Below are 19,807 nucleotides of genomic sequence, written 5' to 3'. Positions count from 1 at the left end.
CCTTCGGCGGCGACGGCGGCGACACACACACCACCGCGGCCTCGTGTAGGCGGAACACGCGCGACGGCGGCACACAAAGCGGAGGGGAAACACGGCGCAAGAAAAGAGAATCGACCTCAACATAACACTCACACATCAATCATCATTTGGGGCCTGGAGCCCTGTTGTCGTGTGTTGTTGTCTTGCTTGTTCTTGAGAAAAAGAAAACAATCAACCGTTGAGAAGGGCGGCGCCGTGGTTGCGAGGGCCACGGTGACACGAGCCACCTCATCACTTCTTGGGCGGCGGCGGCGGCGGCTCGTACAGCTCCGGGAAGGACTGCATGTTGCCGGCGCCACACTGCGACTGGCGCGTCTTTGGGCCCTGTTCGCAAGAGCGCGCGGAGGGAGGAAGCGCTCAAAAGAGAAGGAGTTGGTACTGCGGCCGCGACGGTGTTGGTGTGTGGTGGTGCGTGCGTGCGTGCGTGCGTGCGTGCGTGCGTGCGTGCGTGCGTGCGTGCGTGCGTGTGCGTGTGCGTCTTGCGGGAAGGGGGGAGGGGTGTAGCGGGGTAGGGAGGGTGTTGGTGTGTGGGCGCAGGGCACAGACCTTCCACGTAAAGTTGTTGGCGTACGACCTGGGGCCCTTGCTCACAAGCGCGAGGTTCTGGCTGACCGGCTCCTGCACCTCGTACTTCCAGCCTTGTGGGGGGAGGCGGGAGGGCGGGCTCACTTGCCCCACCGCCACGCGGCTCGTCCGAGTGTTCTCTGGGGCGCCGCGCGTGCACGCCCCAGCGCCACGGCGGTAGTGGGAGAAGGGGAGGGGGGGTGGGAGGGGAGGGGGCGCGCGGTACCGTTATTCTGAACGAACCGGATCGCGTCCTCGGCGCTGTGGAACTCGAGCGTCATCGGCGTGTTTGAGAACGGGTCGCGCGTCGACGTCCATCCCATGAGCGGGTTGGACCACCGCTGCGTGTTCTCGTCGTCCCAAGAGATCTTCCAGCAGCCCTTGGAGGCGTTCTGCACGCCAGGCGCGGGCTGGTAAATCGTGACCACCCGCTTGTCCAGCAACTCCTTTGGCGTGCCGGTGAAGGCGCTCACCGCGCGAGAGTCGAGCTGCGGCTTGCGCTCGACGGAGCCGACCGCCTTTCCGGATTCCGCCGGCGTGGTGAGCGCGTCGGTGCACAGAAGTCTGCTGCTGGCCGCAACAGCGGGGGCGGCGCGCCACGCGGCGCCCAAACGCCGGAAGCTGAGCGCCGACATAACCACAGATGTGTATGCTGATGTGGGAAAAGAAATTTCGCTGTTTCTGTCCTCGACCCAGCCCGAGCTTCCGAAGGGGACCCCAGCGCCGGCATCATCCGTAGAGGCACGAGTGTTCGAAGAGAGAGTGGACCTGAGCAACAACATGACCTGTAGGCAAATGATCGGAGTGGGAGTCAGAAATGTGGTCCTTGCGCGAGGGGAGCTCGATAGACTCGAGGGGCCAGGATACGCCGCGAGGAGGACGGAGTTGCGCCGAAAGGCGAAAGAAGCCGCGAGAACAAGGGACCGGCAGGCGGCGGCGTCGCAGGACGAGGCAGAAGAGAACGACGCGACAGAGGAGGAAGTGACAAGGGAGAGAACGACGAGGGTGGGACGACCGCGAGGTGGCATGAAGGTTGCAGCGAGAATCGGCGAGAGACTGCGAAGAGAGATAGGAAGAGGCAGACTCCCTAGGGTGGGCGACGGATAGCGCACCACACACCTCTCCTTAAAATCCCTGTGTGGTGGCGGCGTGCCGTCCTCCCATCCCTCCCTTGGGTTGTCTGTTTTCTTTCTTTCTTTTCTTTAGCCCGAGCTTGGGGGGTGTCCGTTGTATTTATTTATTTATTAACTCGGGCTCGGGCGCCGCCGGCGCGCTCGCGGCCGGCGCGCCACCCTTGGTTGCAGCGCGCAGGCTCTCCAGCTTCTGCTTGGTCTCCGCCTCGAGCTTCGCCAAGCGGTCCCGCTCGACCTCTGCCAGCGAGCCGTAGTGAATGTGGCGAGGCGCGCGCGCAAGCTGAGCGCCGACATGAATGGTTGGAAAAGAATTGCAGCGCCGGGTGTCAGAAGAGTCGTCCTCCCATTCCTCCCTTGGGTTGTCTGTTTTCTTTCTTTTTCGTCCTTGCGCGAGGAGAGCTCGATAAGCTCGAGGGGCCAAAATATGCCGCGAGAAGGGCAGAGCTGCGACGAAAGGCGAGAGGCGCAGCGAGAGCAAGGGATTGGCAGGCGGCGGCGCCGTCGCAGAACGAGACAGAGGAGAGCGACGCGACAAGAGGAAGAAGCGAAAAGAAAGAGAACGCGAAGAGAGTGGGACGACCGCGAGGTGGCATGAAGGTTGCAGCGAGAACCGGCGAGAGACTGCGAAAAGAGATAGGAAGAGGCAGACGCCCAAGGGTGGGCGACGGCTACTGTAGCACTAAAGGGAGTAGACAGTCTACGCCCTTGCTTACTAGCACCAGCCACCACACGCGGGTCAAGAAGGCTACAGGCTGGATGGAAGTGGACGGGGCGCACAGTAGTCAGTACTACGACGCGAAGGAAGTGAGTGGGTAGGAGGGTGCACGGCGAACCAGTTTAGACCATGTTTAGACCAATTAGACCACGCACGGGCCACGGCTGAACACGAACCAGATTAGTCCTGTTTACGATAAACTGGGTCTAAACAGGGGTCGGCCTGGGTGGGGGGCCCCATTAGACATTAGACATACATTTTTTGCGGCATCGCTTTTGGGCGGGCCCTTGACCGCGCAAGACAAAGGGTGGTAAGGGCTCTGCCCGCAAGGCGCCCGCGTCGCCGACGCGGTACCATTGACTATCCCGGTACACACCCACACGACCAAATAGCGAAAATCCGACGATCCGGCGCTTTTTTCGATTGGACGGACGAAATGATCGCGGAAAAAGCGGGCGCCGCCATCGCGACATCGGGGGTTCACCATATGCCGAGCCTGCTCGGCCTGCCATGTGCGCGCGCGCCTCGCCCGAGCGCAGCCACCTGCGGACCTGGCCAGCCTGTTCCTGGCTCGTGCCCAGCCTCTCCTTCCGCTGCCGCCGGCCTCGCAGTCCCGCCAGCCATCACGCTGCAGAGCCTGCGTAGACGCCACAGACGCCAATTCTGCAGCCCACAGCCCTGGCAACTGAGGGCGAGGGCCAGCAGTATACGACGACGACGGCATCTCACACCCCGCGCTGGCCAGCGCCATCAGCCCCTCACGGCCCGGCCCAACCTCCCTTCGCTAGCGCCATCGCCTCCAGCGCCTCCAATCAAGTCGCACCTCTCTTCTTCAGCGAATGCAGCGGCAGCACCACGTCAGAGGCCGGGCCGACTGGCGGACCTGCATGCCCAGCCATGCCCCCCACTCCCCACCCGCTTGGATCGATCAGCTGACAGCTCCACCAGCTCCCACCACCGCGTGTCGTGTCATGAAGCATGATAGATAGACATAGAAAGCATGAACCATCGAAAGGTCTGGTCTCCAAAAAGAGCTCGTCGGCGGGCGGCGCGCGCCCGCGCCCCGCCCCTTTTGCGCAGCAACACCTTAAATTTCATGGCCCTCCAAATTCGGGTCGGAGCGCACAGCGGAGTGGGCCCCGAGTTTGAAAAAGGCGACGGGCGCTGCGTCCTAGCCTCCAACAACGCCTCCCCGGCGCAGAGGGGCCCCCGGAGGGATGCTCAACCGCCCCACGCCACGCCGCTTGCGGCGGTCCTATTCCCAGCTCCGCTGAGGGCCCGTGCGTTATTTAGGAGGGCGTCCAGTGGGACTGCTTTGACGCTGACGCCGCTGCCAAGGGCCACCACCCGGGTGTGACGTGCGACCGCTCCGGCATGTCACCCATCGTCGGGATCCGGTACAACCTCATTGGCAATGACTACCAGGGTACGACCTGTGCGAGGCGGAGTTCGAACAGCTGTCTGCCGACCTCAAGCCTCTCTATCGCGCCATCCAACCAGGGCAGCGGTCGTGCTGGCGGCTGTGTGACGACAAGCTGGTGGAGATGATCTCGCTGGAGGAGGCGCAGCAGACCGCCGAGCGGCTCGGCCTCCCCATCCCGTCCCCGCTGCCCAGCGCGTCCGAGGGAGAAGAGATATTCTAGTGGCGACTGCACGTGCCGCGCAGACAGTACTTCTCTTCACAATGTTGCAAAAACTAACTTTGGCGAGCCAACGCAGCTTACACATCGCGGCAGTCGAGGTGTCCCCCGGCCCCGCCTTACCCCCTTTACACCGCGCGCGCAGCGCGGCGCCCGCGACGTCCGACGACAACCGTAGTCTTCCGTAGCCCGCAGCGCGAACTCGCGGAGCCTAGCGCAGCGCGAACTCGCCGTCTGAGCCTAGCGCAGCGCGAACTCGCCGTCTGAGCCTAGCGCAGCGCGAACTCGCTCCTGTTCACCTAGCTAGCTCCATTTTTTCGGCTTCTTCATTCATAGTAGCGTACACGCTACTTTCGTTTACCCACATTATGCGAGTACCTAGGCTCTTGGGTGGGACGTCGGGACGGTGGGGTGGCTTGACTTTGCCGCAGAGGCCGTCCCTAGCTGTGAACAGCAAAACGGGACAGTATTAACCTCTTCCCACCCCGTGCTTCACTCATGCTTCGGTGTGAATCACGCCCGCTGTGAAAACATTTTGCGGGGGATTTTTTCGCCAGTCAATAGAGCATGAAAATACCTTTCAGACGGTACCTTTCTGTCCTTCAGAGTCGAAGAACTCGTCCGGTGGCTGGCCGCCAAAGTGGCTGGACGGCGCCGCGGCGCACACTGGTGAGCCGCGGAGCACACTCTGAGGGAGCTGTCCTCGGCGCAGCCGCGATCGGCTCCCACGGCCTGGGTGATGGCAGTGGCACTCCCTGAGGCTCCCTGAATTTTTCTGGTATTTGTTTTGCACTCTCTGGTCACCTTCGCCGGGCGAGCCTGGCTCTCGCTGCGCAGCGGCGCGACCCACCCGCGGTGAGGCTGCCGATCGTCGAACTGGGCTTAGTTAGCTCTCAGTCAAGATATTGTGCATATGGTCGGTCTCTACAATATCTTGACTGAGCACGCTCGATGAATCGGCAGCAGGGAGACAGGAAGGCTCGTTGTGTGAGTCGGCCACGCAGAGTCGCGAAACCTGGGTGGGAAGAGGTTAAGAGGGAGATGCGCGCGAGGGCTGCGGGTTGCCTTGTCGCTTTTGGGCGGGCAGCGAGAACACACACATGCGATCCAAAGGCCGCTCGATCCGATCGCCGCCGCCCGCCCCCAGAGTGCAGGGCCGCGTGCACCCCGGGGACGTATCGCGCATCGCAATCGTCGGTACGGGCACCATCGGCTCGGGGTGGGCCGCCGTCTACCTGGCGAAAGGATACTCGGTCACGGCATACGTGCGCACGCAAGCGAGCGAGGACAAATTCTACTCCTTCCTCCAGTCGGCGTGGAGCAAGATCCTGGTGCGTGGCGTCGCCTCGGCCTCGGACACCGACGGATGGCGCAGGGTCAAGTGCGTGCGGAGCCTCGCCGAGTGCGTCGCCACGGCCGACTACGTGCAAGAGTCGGTGGTGGAAGAGCTGGGCCTCAAGCAGCGCATCATCCAGCAGATCGACGACCTCGCACCGCCGCACGTGCTCATCGGCACGTCCAGCAGCTTCATCCCGCTCTCGCTGGTGCGCGCTAGAGCAACGCGTGCGCCCGAGCGCATCGCCACGGCCCACCCGACGCTGCCCCAGTGGGACTCTTTCGTCGAGGTGCTGGGCAGCAGCGCGGCGCACACGGACTGGCTGGCGAGCTTCTACGGGCAGGAGCGCCTGCGGCTCGACGTGGCAGTCTTGCGCAAGGAGATGTACGGCCACGCCATCAACGCGCTCAACGCGGCGCTCTCGAATACCGCCTTTTGCCTCGTCAACGGCGGCGTCTGCTCGATGGAGGACATGGACAAGTCGGTGCTCCACCTGGCCAAGCTGATCGTCGCGTCGGGCGGCGCCTCCGGCGCCATGGTGGGTATCGTGGGCGGCGGCTCGCCGCAGGGGGCGACATTGCTCTTCACCGACATGATGCTCGGCGCGCCTGTGGCCATGAGCGCCTGCCTCGTCAGCTGGTGCCACCTGCCGCATGCCCTGGCGGCGGCCTGTCTCGCTCTGCTCCGCCTCCTCGGCGGGTACGCCTCGCTCAGCTTCGTCAAGCGCCTCGCGACGTGGTTCGTCGGCCTGTGGTGCGGCCCGTGCTTTGCGCGGTGGAGCGCTCTCGGCGGCGCCAAAGCCTTCCAAGAGCGCGCCATCCAACGGATGAGCAAGATTGAAGAGATGGATTGACGCTGCTGTCTTATGAAGTTTCCTACATGTACAGTCGAAAACGAAAAAGAGAGGAAGCCAAGGATGCCGAACCTGGCACATCTCCGTTCTCCCTGGTCCCCGCGGGTCCGGGCCGCGCGGGTGTCTCTCCAACGCCACGGCGGGCCGCGGTCCCGCGGGCTAAAAGAGCGCTTTGCGGATTGCGCGTTTTCTTCCGAGAGAGTGAAGAAGAAAAGGTAAAGGACCGGGAGATTAGAATCAATCGAGTCTCATGTAAAGAAAGAAAGAAAACAGACAAAAAGAAAGAAAGAAAACCGGCCATCTATTCTCGTATTATCGTCGAGTAGTTGCGTGGGGGCGGTACGTATTCTCGTATCACTAGCTAGTGTCGTGTCCACTAGCTCCGAGTAGAGGGGGCGTTCTGCAGTTAAGGGGAAACCCGGTACACGGAGCCAACCCTCGGAGACCCGTGTTATGGCCCTGCGACCGCGCACCCCCCAGGGCTAGGGCTCTCTAGCCCGTAACCCGATCTCCCAATCGTCCGGCCAACTGGGTGCGCTTCTGAGCTCCCCGGTCCTGGGCGTGCGGCAAATAACTGCACTCCAAGTGCTCCAAGTGCCACCCAAGGCGCAAGGGAGGGATGGGAGGACGGCACGCCGCCACCACACATGTTTTAAGAAAATCACCCCGTTTTTGCCCATTTTCGGTCATCCGTCAAAATATCTGAAGATCCTTCTATAGGATTCTCCCCAAACCTTGCTCAGCTGATCCAGCCTGGGGGGAAGGCCAGCCCTGGGCAAAGAAACCAGCACCTCATCGGGCTTCCCTGAGCGTCACAGCTCGGTGATCGCGCCGGCCGGACACCACTGTGACGTCCGTTCCGGGCATTTGAACGCGACCTTCGGGGGCGAAGACATGGGCTCTATGGCTCAGACTGGACTCCTCTGGGTCCCTTCTGATGCCCTAGGCCACACCTGGGCCTTACCCGGGGTCCTAGGGGCCGGGCAGGGTTTGCCCCCCGAAAGTGGCCCGGGGGACCTTAAATAAATAAATAAAACAGACACACCAAACAACATGATCTTGGAAGGACGATCAGGGTACAGGGACAGGGGCCACGGGAGTGGGGAGCGCATCGCGACACGGAGAGGGGGGCTGGGCAGGGTTTACCCACACGACAGGGTCCCGGGATTCCCCTCTCGTATAGGACAAAGTTGCACCCGGCGGCACGGGGGCAGGCGCGGGCCTCCTACTGGTTGCGCTCTCCTAGTCCTCCTGCTCCTGACAAGGGACAGCGACGGGCTCGCAGCACAGTGGACTCCCTATTCCACTGGCGATCTCTCTCGACTAGCGACCTTCCTCCGGCTTCTCACTGGCAGTCTCTCACTATTATCGGGGCGGCACACTGACAGAGGCGGCGGCCTCAGTGAATTCTTTTCTTTGAAGGTTACGCCGAGGTCGGGCCCGGCCGACCGCAACTCCATGACGCGCGTCACCCTGCTCGACTACGGCGCCGGCAACGTGAAGTCGCTCTACAACGCGCTCGTCGCTCTCGGCTGCGATGTCGAGCAGACGGACAAGCCAGAGGCCGTCGCGTCGGCCGCGATTCTCTTCTTCCCGGGAGTGGGCGCGTTTGGCTCTTGCATGGCGATGCTCGAGCGAAAACAGCTGGTGGAGCCGCTGCGCGCGTACATCCGCGCCGGCCGGCCCTTCCTCGGCATCTGCCTTGGCATGCAGACGCTGTTCGAGTCGTCAGAGGAGAGCCCTGGCGTCGCTGGACTTGGCGTCGTGCCTGGTCAGCGCCGCCCGCCCGCCCGCCCGCCCCGCATGACGCGAGGCCTGGAGCGGCCCGAGACCTCCGCGCGCCGTGGTGCCACCGGTCCGCACTCACCGACGCGGTCGCGCCGCCCACAGGCGCCGTCGGTCGGTTTGACGTCGCGTCGCACGGTCTGTGCGTCCCGCAGATCGGGTGGAACGGTGTGGCGGCGGCGCAGCCGTCGCCGCTGCTCGGCTCGCTGGCGGAGGGAGACGCGCTCTACTTTGTCCACTCCTTCCGCGTGCCGCGCTCCGAGGCCGTCGCGCCGTGGGTGCTCTGCGAGACCGAGTACGGCGATCGGTTCGTCTCGGTGCGCCGCGCTGCACCACACACCACACGCCTCCCACCACACGCCTCTCACCACACGCTGCGCACCACACCCACCCACCGGCGCGGCGTCTCGCGCTGAGCCAACCGTCCGGTGGCGGCACCGAGGGGACGACCCCGACCGCCCCTCCGCCGCAGGGCGTCGCCAACGGCAAGGTCGCCGCGGTCCAGTTCCACCCCGAGAAGTCTGGCGCCGTCGGGCTCGCGCTGCTCGGAGCCTTCCTCGCCTCGTCGACCGCAGAGCCGCCGCCGCGCGCGGTCGCCGCCGCCGCCGCCGGAGGCGGTAGCACGCGGCCGCGGCTCGGCGCGGGCAAGCTGTCCGCGGGCCCTTGCCGCCGCATCGTCGCCTGCCTCGACGTGCGCGCCAACGACGCGGGCGACCTCGTGGTGACCAAGGGCGACCAGTACGACTGCCGCGAGAAGGCCCGCGGAGCCGTAGATCCGCGGGTAGCCGCCGTGGCGAGGGGGGGGGGGGGGGGGAGGACATTCCACCCTCACGAGCCCCTCGGCCCCTCGTCGTCTCCTCCTCGACACCCTCGGCACTCCCCGACAGGGCGGCGGCGAGGTGCGCAACCTGGGCAAGCCGGTGGCGCTGGCGCGGAGGCGCCGCGAGGAGGGGGCGAGGCCGCCTCCCTCAGCCTTCTTCACACGTCTAGCCGTGAGCAGGTACTACGAGGAGGGGGCAGACGAGGTCACTTTCCTCAACATCACGGGCTTCCGCGAGTGCCCGCTGACGGACCTGCCGATGCTCAAAGTGAGTATTATTATTAGTAGTAGTAGTAGTAGTGCCCGCTGACGGACCTGCCGATGCTCAAAGTGCGCCCCTCTCCCCCCCCGCCGGGCCAGTACCACCCTCCCTCCCCTCCCCCCGCCCCGCTCCCTCACCCCCACCCCCTCCCCCCTCCCCTCCCTCCCTGCTCCAGGTGCTCGCCGAGGCGTCTCGCACCTGCTTCGTCCCGCTCTGTGTCGGAGGCACACCGCCTCGCACACGCAAGCACGCAGACGCACACACACGCACACACCTCCCCCCTCCCCCGCGTCTCCCCGCAGGCGGCATCAAGGACCTCGTCGACGCGCAGGGAACACGCTCGTCCGCGCTGCAGGTCTAGGAAGCGTCTAGGAAGCGTCTAGGAAGCGTCTAGGAAGCGTCTAGGAAGCGGCTAGGAAGCGTCTAGGAAGCGGCTAGGAAGCGTCTAGGAAGTGTCGCTCACGCTCGTCCGCGCTGCAGGTCGCCGACGCCTACTTCCGCGCCGGCGCGGACAAGGTCTCTCTCGGCTCCGACGCGGCGGAGGCTGCCCGCGCGTACCTCGAGCGCGGAGGCACGTGCGACGGCTCGACCTCGATCGAGGCCATCTCCGCAAAGTACGGCGCGCAGGCGTGCGTCGTCTCGATCGACCCGCGCCGCGTGTGGGTGGCGGACGCCGCCGCCGCAGAGGGGCACGCGCTCGCCGACCACGCGGGTCCGCTCGGCCGCGGCGGACGCGGTCCCGCCGGCGAGTCGCTCTGCTGGTACGAGTGCACGCTGCAGGGCGGCCGCAAGGGGTCGGGGCTCGACGTCGTGCAGGTGGCGCGCGCGGTGGAGGCGCTCGGGGCCGGCGAGCTGCTCGTCAACTGCATCGACTGCGACGGCGTCTCCCCGCCCCTCCTCCCCCTCCCCGCCCTCCCCCCCTCCCTCCCCCCTGTCCACCCGCCCTTTGCCACGGCCTCGCCCACCGCGCCGCGCACCGCTCGCAGGGCAGCACGCCGGCTTCGACCTGCCGCTCATGGCGATGCTCAAGGCGGCCGTCTCGATCCCGGTGATTGCCTCGTCGGGCGCCGGCGCGCCCGAGCACTTCAGCGAGGTCTTCCGCAGCACGCAGGTCGAGGCGGCGCTCGCCGCGTCCATCTTTCACCGCCGGACGGTCGCGATCAGCGCTGTCAAGGAGTGCTGCGCCACCGCGGGGTTCGCGGTGCGCGCCGCGGCCACGCCGAGCCAGGAGTTTGCGCCGCCCCCCGAGAGCGAGTGAGGCTGACCCGGGACCAGCGGGGAGTTATGAGCGGAGACATGTTTGTCTGTATCCTCCGGGCGAGGCCGCGTCGCCAGGGTTGCGGTGGCCGGTCAGGCTCGTGGGGCGAGGGGTGGGTGTGGGGCGGGGCGCGGGGGCATGAGAGTGTGAAATGGCATCTCAGAGCTTCACAACCTCCGCATAACGTACGTATGAGAGAGACTCGCTTCCAGCTCCGCTCTCGCACGCTGCGCGCGTGGGGCCTTTAGCGGCCTATACTTGCTATACAGTCAACAGTGGGTGTCGGTACACCCAACACGTACAGAATATACAGAGCTGTCAAACGTTAACTTTGGGCCTAACAGAAACAGTTAGTCCACCCACCATACCGTTTTCATGGCGGGTCCATGTGTCTCTCACCTCTCCCTGAAAAAGAAATAAGAATCGTCCGTCCCCCACGGGGCTTTGAACACAGCTTCACAGCTTGAAGGGCCAGGTCAACTCGCTCGAGGCGGAGCGGCGAGGCCTGCGCGCCGACGCGGCGGCGGCGCGAGAGGAGGCTTGAAGAAGCACAGCTCGCGGCGGCGCCAAATGGCTGGCGAGGCCATCAAGGTCGTCGCCCGCTTCCGGCCGCCGAGCGCGCGCGAGGCCGCGTCGCAGCAGTCCGCGCCAGCCTTCCGCTTCGCCGACGATGGCCGCACCGTCTCGCTTGCCGAGGATGGCGGCGCGAGCCACACCTTCGACGCGGTGCTGCCAATGTGGGCGACGCAGGCTGAGACGTACGGGCACGTCTCCGGCATCGTCGACGCCGTGCTTCAGGGCTACAACGGCACCATCCTCGCCTACGGCCAGACCGGCTCCGGCAAGACGCACAGCGTGATGGGGACGGCGGCCGACCCGGGCGTGCTTCCACGAGCGGTTCAGCACCTCTTCGAGTCGCTGAGCGGCGCCGAGTTCGACCTCACCTGCTCCTACCTCGAGATCTACAAGGAGGTGGTGCGAGACCTGCTCGAGACTGACCGACCGACCGACCGCCAGAGCCTGCTGGCGGGCGGGGCGGCGGGTGGGCGGGCGATCCGCGAGACGGCCAAGGCGGGCGTGTACGTCGAGGGGCTGCGCCATATGAAGGTGGCGAGCGAGGCGGACGTGCTCGAGGTGCTGCAGTGCGGCACGCCGCTGGGTGGGCGGCTGGCGCGATGCTGACGAAGGCGTCTGTTGACGAACAGCGTGGCGAATAGGCAACGCGCATCGGATGGTCAGCGCGACTCTGATGAACAGCCAGTCCTCTCGCTCGCACGCGCTACTGACGCTCACGCTGCAGCAAACGTCATCCGATGGGTCGGTGCGCGTCTCGAAGCTGAACATCGCCGACCTGGCCGGCTCCGAGAAGATCTCAAAGACGGGCGCGGCCGGAGGCACACTCAGGGCGTTCTGTGAACGGCGACTGTGGACGGCGGGTCCGGCTGTGAGCAGGTGCGAGCGGAGTGACGCTCGACGAGGCGAAGAAGATCAACGGGTCGCTCTCTGCGCTCAGCCACGTCATCTCCGCCCTCGCCGACGGGAAGGCGCACGTTGCCGGTGCCGCAACTCGACGCTATGGTTCGTTCACCCGTGAAGAGCAATACTCACCAGGCGCACGTGCCGTACCGCAACTCGAAGCTGACCCGCGTCCTGCAAGAGTCGCTCGGAGGCACGAGATGAGCCGAGATAGGCTCCGAGATTCCTCCGAGAGGCTCGTGAGCCGCGTCGGGTCACACCTCCTGTTGTGAATCAGGCAACTCCAAGACGCTTCTTCTCGTCGCGTGCTCGCCCGCCCAGCAGAACGCCGCGGAGACCAAGTCGACGCTCCAGTTCGCCGTCCGCGCAAAGGCGATCAAGAACGCCGCCGTCGTCAACACGCTGCTTTCGCCCGAGCAGATCCAGGCGCTGCAGGGCGAGCTGCGCGTGGGAGCTGCGGACAGCGTCTTCACGCGTCTCGCTGTGGACAGGCGCAGAACGACAAGCTGAGGGTGGAGCTGCGCGCCGCCCGCGCGGAGCTGGCGCTCGCGCGCAGCGGCCAGCTGCGGGCCCTCGCGCAGGCAAAGCTGCAGCTCGCGGGTGACCAAGGGAGCGGCGAGCCGGGGGCCGCAGACACGAAGGGAGAGGCGTGGCGGGAGGCGCCCCCAGGGCCCTCGGAGGCGGTTAGCCGCGAGCTCGAGGCGGCCAAGGGGCAGGCCGAGGCGCTACAGGAGGAGCTGACCGAGAGCCAGCGGAGCCTCGCGGAGTTGGAGGAGTCGCTCAAGCGGCGCGGGCACTGCACCTCGGCTGCATCTCGGGTGCATCCCGGGCGTATTTCGGTTGTAGGAGGCGCTCACGCGGAGAGACGCGGAGGCGGAGTGGCTGCACGGCTTGCCTCGAGGGATGGAGAGGCGTTTGATCTGGAGCTGTGAACAGGCGGAGGAGCTACACGACATGCTCGAGTGCGTGCAGGTGCGGACACATTTCGACTCCCCGACACCGCACTACTCCAGCTGCACTACTCCCCTGCTCACCCGACTGCCTGCAAGAAGGTGCTGCACGGCGTTGCGCTCGTGCGGACCCCGTCAGGGCAGCGCTCCGCTCGCGACGGAATCGACGCCCTTCGCCGCATCGTTTTCGAGGCGGAGTCGGCGCGGCTTCGGGAGCTCGAGAGCGGTGAGACACGACGCGACGCGGTGTTCAGCAGACGAGTCGGCGCCCCTCCCGGCTGAGGCGAGGCTTGCCGACGCTCTAGGCGAGGACAGTTCGGAGGGCGCCATCGCCGGCTTGCGCGCCCAGCTGGCCGAGCAGCACGCTCGGCTGCGCAAGCTCGAGCCGCTCGCCGGCCGGGCGGAGGCGGCGGAGGCGGAGCAGAGGCGCTGCGCAGCCAGCTGCCAAGGGTGGTATTCACACCAGTGGCTGTCAACAGGCGGAGGCGGAGGCGCTGCGCGACCAGCTGCAGGCCCTCGCGCAGGCAAAGCTGCACCTCGTCAGCCAGAGAAGCAGCCAGGTGATGGCCAACACGCCGGACAAGGGGCGCCGCAACTGGTTCGTGTGTATGAAAGCCCTCCTCCTGGGCTCCACCACGCGGAACCAGAAGCTCGTGAAATCTCACAGCCATCGCGCTTCGACTACACGGGGGTACCCGCCTTCGGGGACCCGTGTGGAATTTCAGGAGATATAGCTGTGAGATATATAGTTGTGAAGAATCCATCAATTGTTTTTGAAAAAAGGAGAAAGAAAAGTCCTTTAAAAGAAAGAAATCTCCGCTAAAAACCTTCGGCGGGCACCAACAAACTTCCGCGTCGAGTTCTCGTGGTGTGTGCCGGATTCGGCTGCCTCGTGTGATTCTGCACCCCCTTGTTTGCCGGTCGCGTGCTGTCCGCCCTCCTGCCCACCACTCCCCGCCGTGCCGTCACACGCACGCCGTTGTCTCCTCACACGTCACAGGTAACTTATGGGCTGTTCGAGCGGAAAGATGGCGACAGCCGAACCGGCGACTGCGCCTGACGCGCTTACTACCGATGGGGACGTGGCGGTGCCCAATCTCCCTACCAAGGGTTATGTGCTGAGCACGCCGAGTGCTGGGACGGTGTTGGAGCAGGTGGACGAATCGGAAGAGCCAGAGTCTGAGGTCGAGCCCGCCGCAGAGGAGCCGGCGGGCTTTCTCACCAAGATAAAGGCAATGGTCTCACCACGAAAAGATACGCCAGCGGAGGAGGAGGACGAGGTTGACATCGAAGACAAGGAGGGTGAGGCTGAGGTGAAGGAGAAGCCGCCCTGCTGCAAGCCGCCGTCCTGCTCGATGCCAAAGTGCTCGATGCCAAAGTGCTCGATGCCAAAGTGCTCGATGCCAAAGTGCTTTCCGCAATGCACGAAGAAGGTCGAGGCGCCCGCGGAGGAGGCCGTTTGAAGGTCTGGACGTTGTATATTGCTGATCCTGCTGGCTTACTGTGCAGGAGATACTTACCTTTGCCATGGAAAGGGTGATTGGGCTCTGGCCAGGCCCTAGGCGTGGAGGGATTGTGTACTTGCGACGAACATATATGTGTGCCTCTCGCTGTGTGTTGTTTCTCGCGCCCATGTTCGTAGGTTGCTCGTGTCCTTCGCTTCGTGTGTGTGTGTGTGTGTGTGTGTGTGTGTGTGTGTGTGTGTGTGTGTGTGTGTGTGTGTGTGTGTGTGTGTGTGTGTGTGTGTGTGTGTGTGTGTCTCCGCACACATACATCTGCTCTCTGCCGTCTGCGCGCACTCCTTCGTCCTTGCTTCTAGTACGGCTTTACTACACGGCTCTCGTCTACGTAGAGAATGTGACGACGCGGCACAAGCGAGGCAAGAGCGACAGACTCTCAGCGAAACACGACAGAAGCCACAGCTGACTCAGCGAGCGAGCTCGGTAGTCACGTATATAGGTGGAGACATCGACACCGGCACAACGCGTGAAGCGACACAAGTCACAACATGCGGTCGAGAGAATCATGGGAGGCACGCCACGCGCTTGTGCGAGAAGTTCATGGAGAAAACGCGCAACGCACATGCTGACGTCAGAAGCTGACGCGGCCGCATCTCGTCAATCATCGTCAAAGAGACTGGCCACGGCGCTGCTCTTCCAGCCCCTTGAGTATGAGGACGGAGCCGCCGGTGCCGGCGCCGGTGCCGGCGGCGGTGGCGGTGGCGGTGGCGGTGCCAGCTCCGGTGCGGCCAGTGGTGCGGCCGAGGTAGTCTTGGGGGGCTCCCATGCGGGGTAGAGTTGACTCAGATAAGCGCCGGGAAGGCCCGTGCCCTTGTCCTCCACCGGGGTCGGGCTCACATTCACATCCTCCGAAGCCTCCTGCTTGCCTTCTTCTCGTGACGGCTCCGCCTCCCGGCGACCGCCCGGCGCAGCTGACGGGGCGCCGCCGCCCGTCCGGCCCGGGGCGCTCGCGCCAAGTGCATCCGATCGCACCCTGTCTGCCCGTCCCGCAGCCCCGGCCTGCCCGGCTCTCTCGAGCGTCTGCTTGGCGAGCTCGACCAGCTGCGCAGCTGTCACCGGCTGGCGAAGCGTCACAAACCCCTCGGGCGGCGGCGGGAGGTCTGGCTGCTTTGCTCGGGGCGCCGGTGGGTCGGCGCGGCGCCTTCCCCCGCCACCGCCGCCACCGCCGCCGCGCCCTGCGCCACGCGCGCCACCGCGCCCTCCGCTCCGCCTGGCCGGCTCGGCGGCCGAGGAGTGGCGCGAGAGAGACTCGGGCCGGTCAGGGGCGGGATCCTGCGGCTCGCGCTCCAGGGAGGCGTCATCCTCGGCTTGTGGCTTAGCCGCGGTGCCCAAGCGCGCCGGTAGCCGCCGCTTCCCAGAGGAGGGGGGCCGGGGCGCGCTGGAGCCTGCGCCGCCATTTTGAGGCACAAACGTGCCGCGCGTGCCGCGAGCTTGAATTGGATCCGGCTCGACGGGCGTCTCGGACGCCACCCTCGCACGCATGAGCAGCGTGAGGAGGTGCTTGCAGAGGGAGGCGGAGCTGGGCGGGACCGACTCGTCCAGTACACCGCTCGGGTGCCGCTTGGCGAAGTCCGGGCAGCTGCACTCGGCGCGCCGCACCAGCGAGTCGGGCGGCGCGGCGAGCTGCAGCGAGAGCTTGTACCGCGCGCCGTCCGTGCCGCCGCAAGCGGCGGTGAGCGCGACGCCGTCGAAGCCGTGCGAGGCCTCGCTGACCCGCTCGAACCGCTCGTCAAACCACGCTTCGTCAGCATCCACCGCCGCCCGCGCCCTGAACCGCCTCTGGTTGGCGGCGTAGTTGTCACCCCCAATCTCGTCCTCGTCCTTGTCGTCAAAGAGCGTGAACCAGCTGCCCTCGCCCTCGCCGTCGACGACGTAGACCTCGATGCAGCCAGGGCCAAACGGACCGGCGGCCGGCCTCGCATTGGCGGAGCTGGCGGCGGGAGCAGCGGCGAAAGGGCCAGCGGTGGCGGGAGCAGCGGCGGCGGGGCCAGCGGCGGCGGGTGCCCGCGAGGACGGCGGGAGCGAGTGGCCGCCCGGAGGGGCGACTGTGCCGTGGATGCGGCCGTGCGCCTCCTCGCGCTCGCCCGCCGGCGGCGGAGGCGATGCGCTGCTACCACCGCTGCGGAAGGGTCGCAGGAAGGACGGCATGCTGCCGGCAGGTGGGCCGCTGACGTCGCGCGTGTCGCCGCCCACGCGCACAAAGCTTTCGAGCCGCATCTGCCGGATGCCGCAGTCGATCGCCCGCCGGTCGCCGTCCGGACTCACCTACGGCGACCCCTCCCTACAGCTGAGGGCCGCTACAGTCGCCCTCGCATCCGCGCGCCGCTCCCGCCGCACCACCAGCAGCTCATCCAGCGCAACCTTGTGCCGCCGCACCAGCCACGCCATCGGCCAAGCCACGAGCCGTCCGTCCGCCTGAGGAGCGAACCAAGTCGACGGGTGTCAGAGTGCGACACACCCCGCGGGGGGCAGCAACGAATCGGCCGCCACCCTGGCGGCGCCGCTCGCCACCGCCCCCGTGAGCCAGCTCTGTCCGGCTCCACCGCCGCCGTCGCCGCCGCCGCCGATGCCGCCGCCGATGCCTCCGCCGGTGGTGCTGGGTGGTGCGCCAGGCGCGAGCCAGAGGTAGTGCGCGGGCGCGCCGAGGCGAGAGACGAGCTCGCGGAGCCCGTCGAGCGCTGTCGCGAAGAGGGCGCCGCCGCTGTCGAGCCGGGCGAGCGCCGCCTCGAACGCGCCCGAGTCGCCGCTCGAGTCGACGAGGTCGACGAGAGGCTCGAAGAGCGAGCGCGGCTGCAGCGTGACGAGCAGGCGCGCCCTCGGCCGGTGGCCCAGCCAGCAGGCGACCGCGTCGGCCACCTCGTGGTTCCACACGAGGGCGTCCCTCGGCGATGCGCCCGCCCGCGGCGGATGAAACAGGCAGCACCCGTCGATCAACAGAGCGCTCTCGCCGAAGCAGCCGCTCAGATCCTCTCGCAGCGGCAGCTGCACCTCTGCCGTGCGTGCAAACTTGTCGTCAACGCCCGCGCTAGCAGCGGTCAACGGTCCGTCGAGAGCGCGGTCCGCGCGGGTCGACCCATATACTCGGCGCGAGCACGCCTCGCCCGCCGCGAGAGGGAGGTATGAGTGTTCGGACCCTGCGACGGCCTCTGCCATCGCCCACTCGTTGGCCCACTCGCACTGGAGCCGCCCACCCTCCGGCCTGCAGGAGACGAGAAGTGGCGACGGTGGCAGCGCGTCCGCAAGCTCTGCGAGCAGCTGTCCCCGCGCAGCGCCGCCGTTCTGATCGTCGACGACGTAGACGGTGTCCGTGTGTTTCTTGATGCGCTTGACAACGACATGCTTCGACCTCTCCTCGACCGAGAGGCGGACGTGCGGCGCGCCGCGGCGCTGCTGCTCCTGCACGTAGCGCGACTTGCCCGCTGCTGGCGGGCCGCTCACCACAACGAGCGAGTGAGGCTGCCACGGCGGTGCGGTCGCCATACAGCGTCGAGCGGTCGTCGGCCCCGTTATTTTTCTTTTTTACTTATCGGCCAATCTCGCACCTCGACTCGCGCACCAGCCAGCCAGGTCCGGTGCTGAGCGCATCATATGCACTGTCGTCAACCATGAGAGCGAGTGTAGGGCAACGCGACTTGCCCGCTGCTGGCGGGCCGCTCACCACAACGAGCGAGTGAGGCTGCCACGGCGGTGCGGTCGCCATGGGCCACGCGGTATTTTTCTTTTTTACCAGTGGCCAGTCTCGTCCCTAGACTCGCGCACCAGCCAGCCAGGTCCGGTGCTGAGCGCAATATGCACTGTCGTCAACCATGAGAGCGAGTGTAGGGCTACGGGTTGCCCCGCTACCGCCGCGGAAACACCCTCACACACGCGCGACTCCACGCATGATGCCTGCGTCCATAGACACCTCACACGAACCCACACGTGCTCTCGTCCGTGCCCCGCCGGCCGGCGAGTTTGCTAGAGGCGGAGTAGCCTGCTCTAGTCTCACACGTTACCCCCTGTCGCCTGTCTGTGTTGTTCTGCTGTTGTTTGTGCCCTTGCGCCTTGGCACCTTGGGTGCTTGGGGGGGGCGACAGGGGGGGCGTGGCCCCGAGTGGCGTAGTGCCGTACGGTCACTCGGGGTGTGGGGCAGCCCAGCTGGCTGTGTGTCTTGTGAGCCTGTTTTGTGTCTGTGGTGTCGCTCGTGCGTGTCGTCATCATCTGTCCGTCCCGCGTCCACCCATACCGCGCTGGTGTCCGAGCCTGACTGTTCTTCACCTTCCTACCCTACCTAGCGGCGGCGGGACGCAGCCGTGCAGTGCGTTTTGCGGCGCAGCGTACCCCTCCGGATCAACGTACGCGTGAAGCCGATGGTGAGGCTGCCTCGCGGTGTGCTCGAGGCCGAGACCGTAGTGGCAGGTGTCGCCACGAAAGCAAACCAGCCCCAGCGTGGGCACTCTGACGCGGAGGAATTCCGCCGCCCCACGAGGACGGATGGCGAGCGAGGTCTCGTCCTCCAGCGCGACGAGGACAGAGAGCGGCACCTTTGAGCAGGGGGGAGGCGTGGCTTTGTTGGCCTACTCCGGGAGAAAGAGGGGCGAGAACAGATCGACTGCTCACGCCTCGGCAGAGCCAAATTCGCCAACGCTGAGCCCACGGTCGGCGTGCGGGTGCTGATCTGGTGCGCCAGGGTCAGATCGAAGCAGAGTGAGGCCTGCCACATAAGCTTCCTCTGGCGGGGTGCTGCCCCGCCAGTCAGCAATCCGTCGTCCCTGGAGTAGACCGGCGCGCTCGAGAGACCCGGAAATCTCGACGCTGAGCCTCGGCAGACAGACAGGCAGGCTATGGCGCATCCCGCTGAAATTCATCCAATCGCTGTGAGAGCTGTTCCCGGCCCGGTTGCCGTCTCTGATGGCACGCCAGTGCGGGCTGTCGGCAAAATGTCGCTGCTGCTCTTCCGACAAACCAGAAGAGATGGCGTCAGCGAGAACAACGTATCCCCTGAGCTCAAGCTCCGCCTGTGGGGTGACTCCGTCTCTGTATCCCCTGCGCTCAAGCTCCGCCTGTGGGGTGACTCCGTCTCGGCTGCCGCTTCTGCGGTGCGTCCAAGTTTGTGAGTTTTTCGATCCTCCACGCCCATCCCCATCCCCATCGTCACGCAAGCGCTTCTTGCTGCTGAGAAAAGTGCATCGGCTGCGCAGAGCTGAGCGGGAAAGCCGTGCAGGCCGTGTGTCCCCGTCACACCAGATGACAACGCCGTGCCCGTGGTGCTCGAGCCACAGGACCGTCGCCTCCCACCCACGCCCGCGCCGTGTCTGCCTCGGTCGGTGGCGGGAAAACATTTTCGCCGGAATGAAGTATCGGTCGCCGCTCGTAGGCTCTCGTCCCATGTCCATGTCCATGTGCGTGTCGCTCGGGGGCACTGGCCTGACAATTTGACCGCTGACTGACGTCCTCGTTAGACGTTCTCGTTGCTT

At 65.8% G+C, this 19,807-nt stretch overlaps 6 protein-coding genes across 6 annotated transcripts; 4 read left to right on the top strand and 2 right to left on the bottom strand.

Annotated features, from left to right (window-relative positions):
• Positions 1-174: 174 nt before the first annotated feature.
• On the bottom strand, positions 175-1,238 carry EMIHUDRAFT_449695 (NADH dehydrogenase iron-sulfur protein 4; the record flags this gene model as incomplete). The annotated part of the gene is made up of 3 exons (XM_005783550.1): positions 175-363; positions 586-677; positions 830-1,238. The coding sequence occupies 3 exons, from the start codon at positions 1,236-1,238 to the stop codon at positions 271-273; spliced, it is 594 nt and encodes a 197-aa protein (XP_005783607.1). The 3' UTR covers positions 175-270.
• A 3,953-nt stretch (positions 1,239-5,191) lies between these two features.
• Positions 5,192-6,280, top strand: EMIHUDRAFT_203330 (hypothetical protein; the record flags this gene model as incomplete). Its single annotated transcript, XM_005783549.1, has 1 exon — positions 5,192-6,280. The coding sequence occupies one exon, from the start codon at positions 5,192-5,194 to the stop codon at positions 6,278-6,280; it is 1,089 nt and encodes a 362-aa protein (XP_005783606.1).
• A 1,429-nt stretch (positions 6,281-7,709) lies between these two features.
• Positions 7,710-10,405, top strand: EMIHUDRAFT_426730 (hypothetical protein; the record flags this gene model as incomplete). Its single annotated transcript, XM_005783548.1, has 7 exons — positions 7,710-8,051; positions 8,171-8,382; positions 8,538-8,834; positions 8,953-9,157; positions 9,402-9,502; positions 9,628-10,029; positions 10,139-10,405. The coding sequence occupies exons 1-7, from the start codon at positions 7,739-7,741 to the stop codon at positions 10,403-10,405; spliced, it is 1,797 nt and encodes a 598-aa protein (XP_005783605.1). The 5' UTR covers positions 7,710-7,738.
• A 570-nt stretch (positions 10,406-10,975) lies between these two features.
• Positions 10,976-12,085, top strand: EMIHUDRAFT_426727 (hypothetical protein; the record flags this gene model as incomplete). The annotated part of the gene is made up of 4 exons (XM_005783547.1): positions 10,976-11,564; positions 11,623-11,812; positions 11,865-11,955; positions 12,017-12,085. The coding sequence occupies 4 exons, from the start codon at positions 10,976-10,978 to the stop codon at positions 12,083-12,085; spliced, it is 939 nt and encodes a 312-aa protein (XP_005783604.1).
• Positions 12,086-12,527: 442 nt separating this feature from the next.
• On the top strand, positions 12,528-14,294 carry EMIHUDRAFT_449693 (hypothetical protein; the record flags this gene model as incomplete). The annotated part of the gene is made up of 6 exons (XM_005783546.1): positions 12,528-12,654; positions 12,728-12,754; positions 12,818-12,853; positions 12,934-13,057; positions 13,137-13,281; positions 13,964-14,294. Exons 3-6 carry the CDS (start codon positions 12,836-12,838, stop codon positions 14,292-14,294), a joined length of 618 nt encoding a protein of 205 aa, XP_005783603.1. The 5' UTR covers positions 12,528-12,654; positions 12,728-12,754; positions 12,818-12,835.
• Positions 14,295-14,685: 391 nt separating this feature from the next.
• Positions 14,686-15,394, bottom strand: EMIHUDRAFT_352913 (hypothetical protein). Its single transcript, XM_005783545.1, has one exon. It carries the CDS (start codon positions 15,115-15,117, stop codon positions 14,959-14,961), a length of 159 nt encoding a protein of 52 aa, XP_005783602.1. The 5' UTR covers positions 15,118-15,394; the 3' UTR covers positions 14,686-14,958.
• Between the last annotated feature and the right edge of the window lie 4,413 nt (positions 15,395-19,807).

The sequence above is a fragment of the Emiliania huxleyi genome (genome assembly GCF_000372725.1).
Source record: "Emiliania huxleyi CCMP1516 chromosome Unknown EMIHUscaffold_18, whole genome shotgun sequence".
Taxonomy (NCBI): Eukaryota; Haptophyta; order Isochrysidales; family Noelaerhabdaceae; genus Emiliania; species Emiliania huxleyi.
Note: the sequence above shows the minus strand (reverse complement) of the source record. Positions and strands in the feature narration are given on the sequence as shown.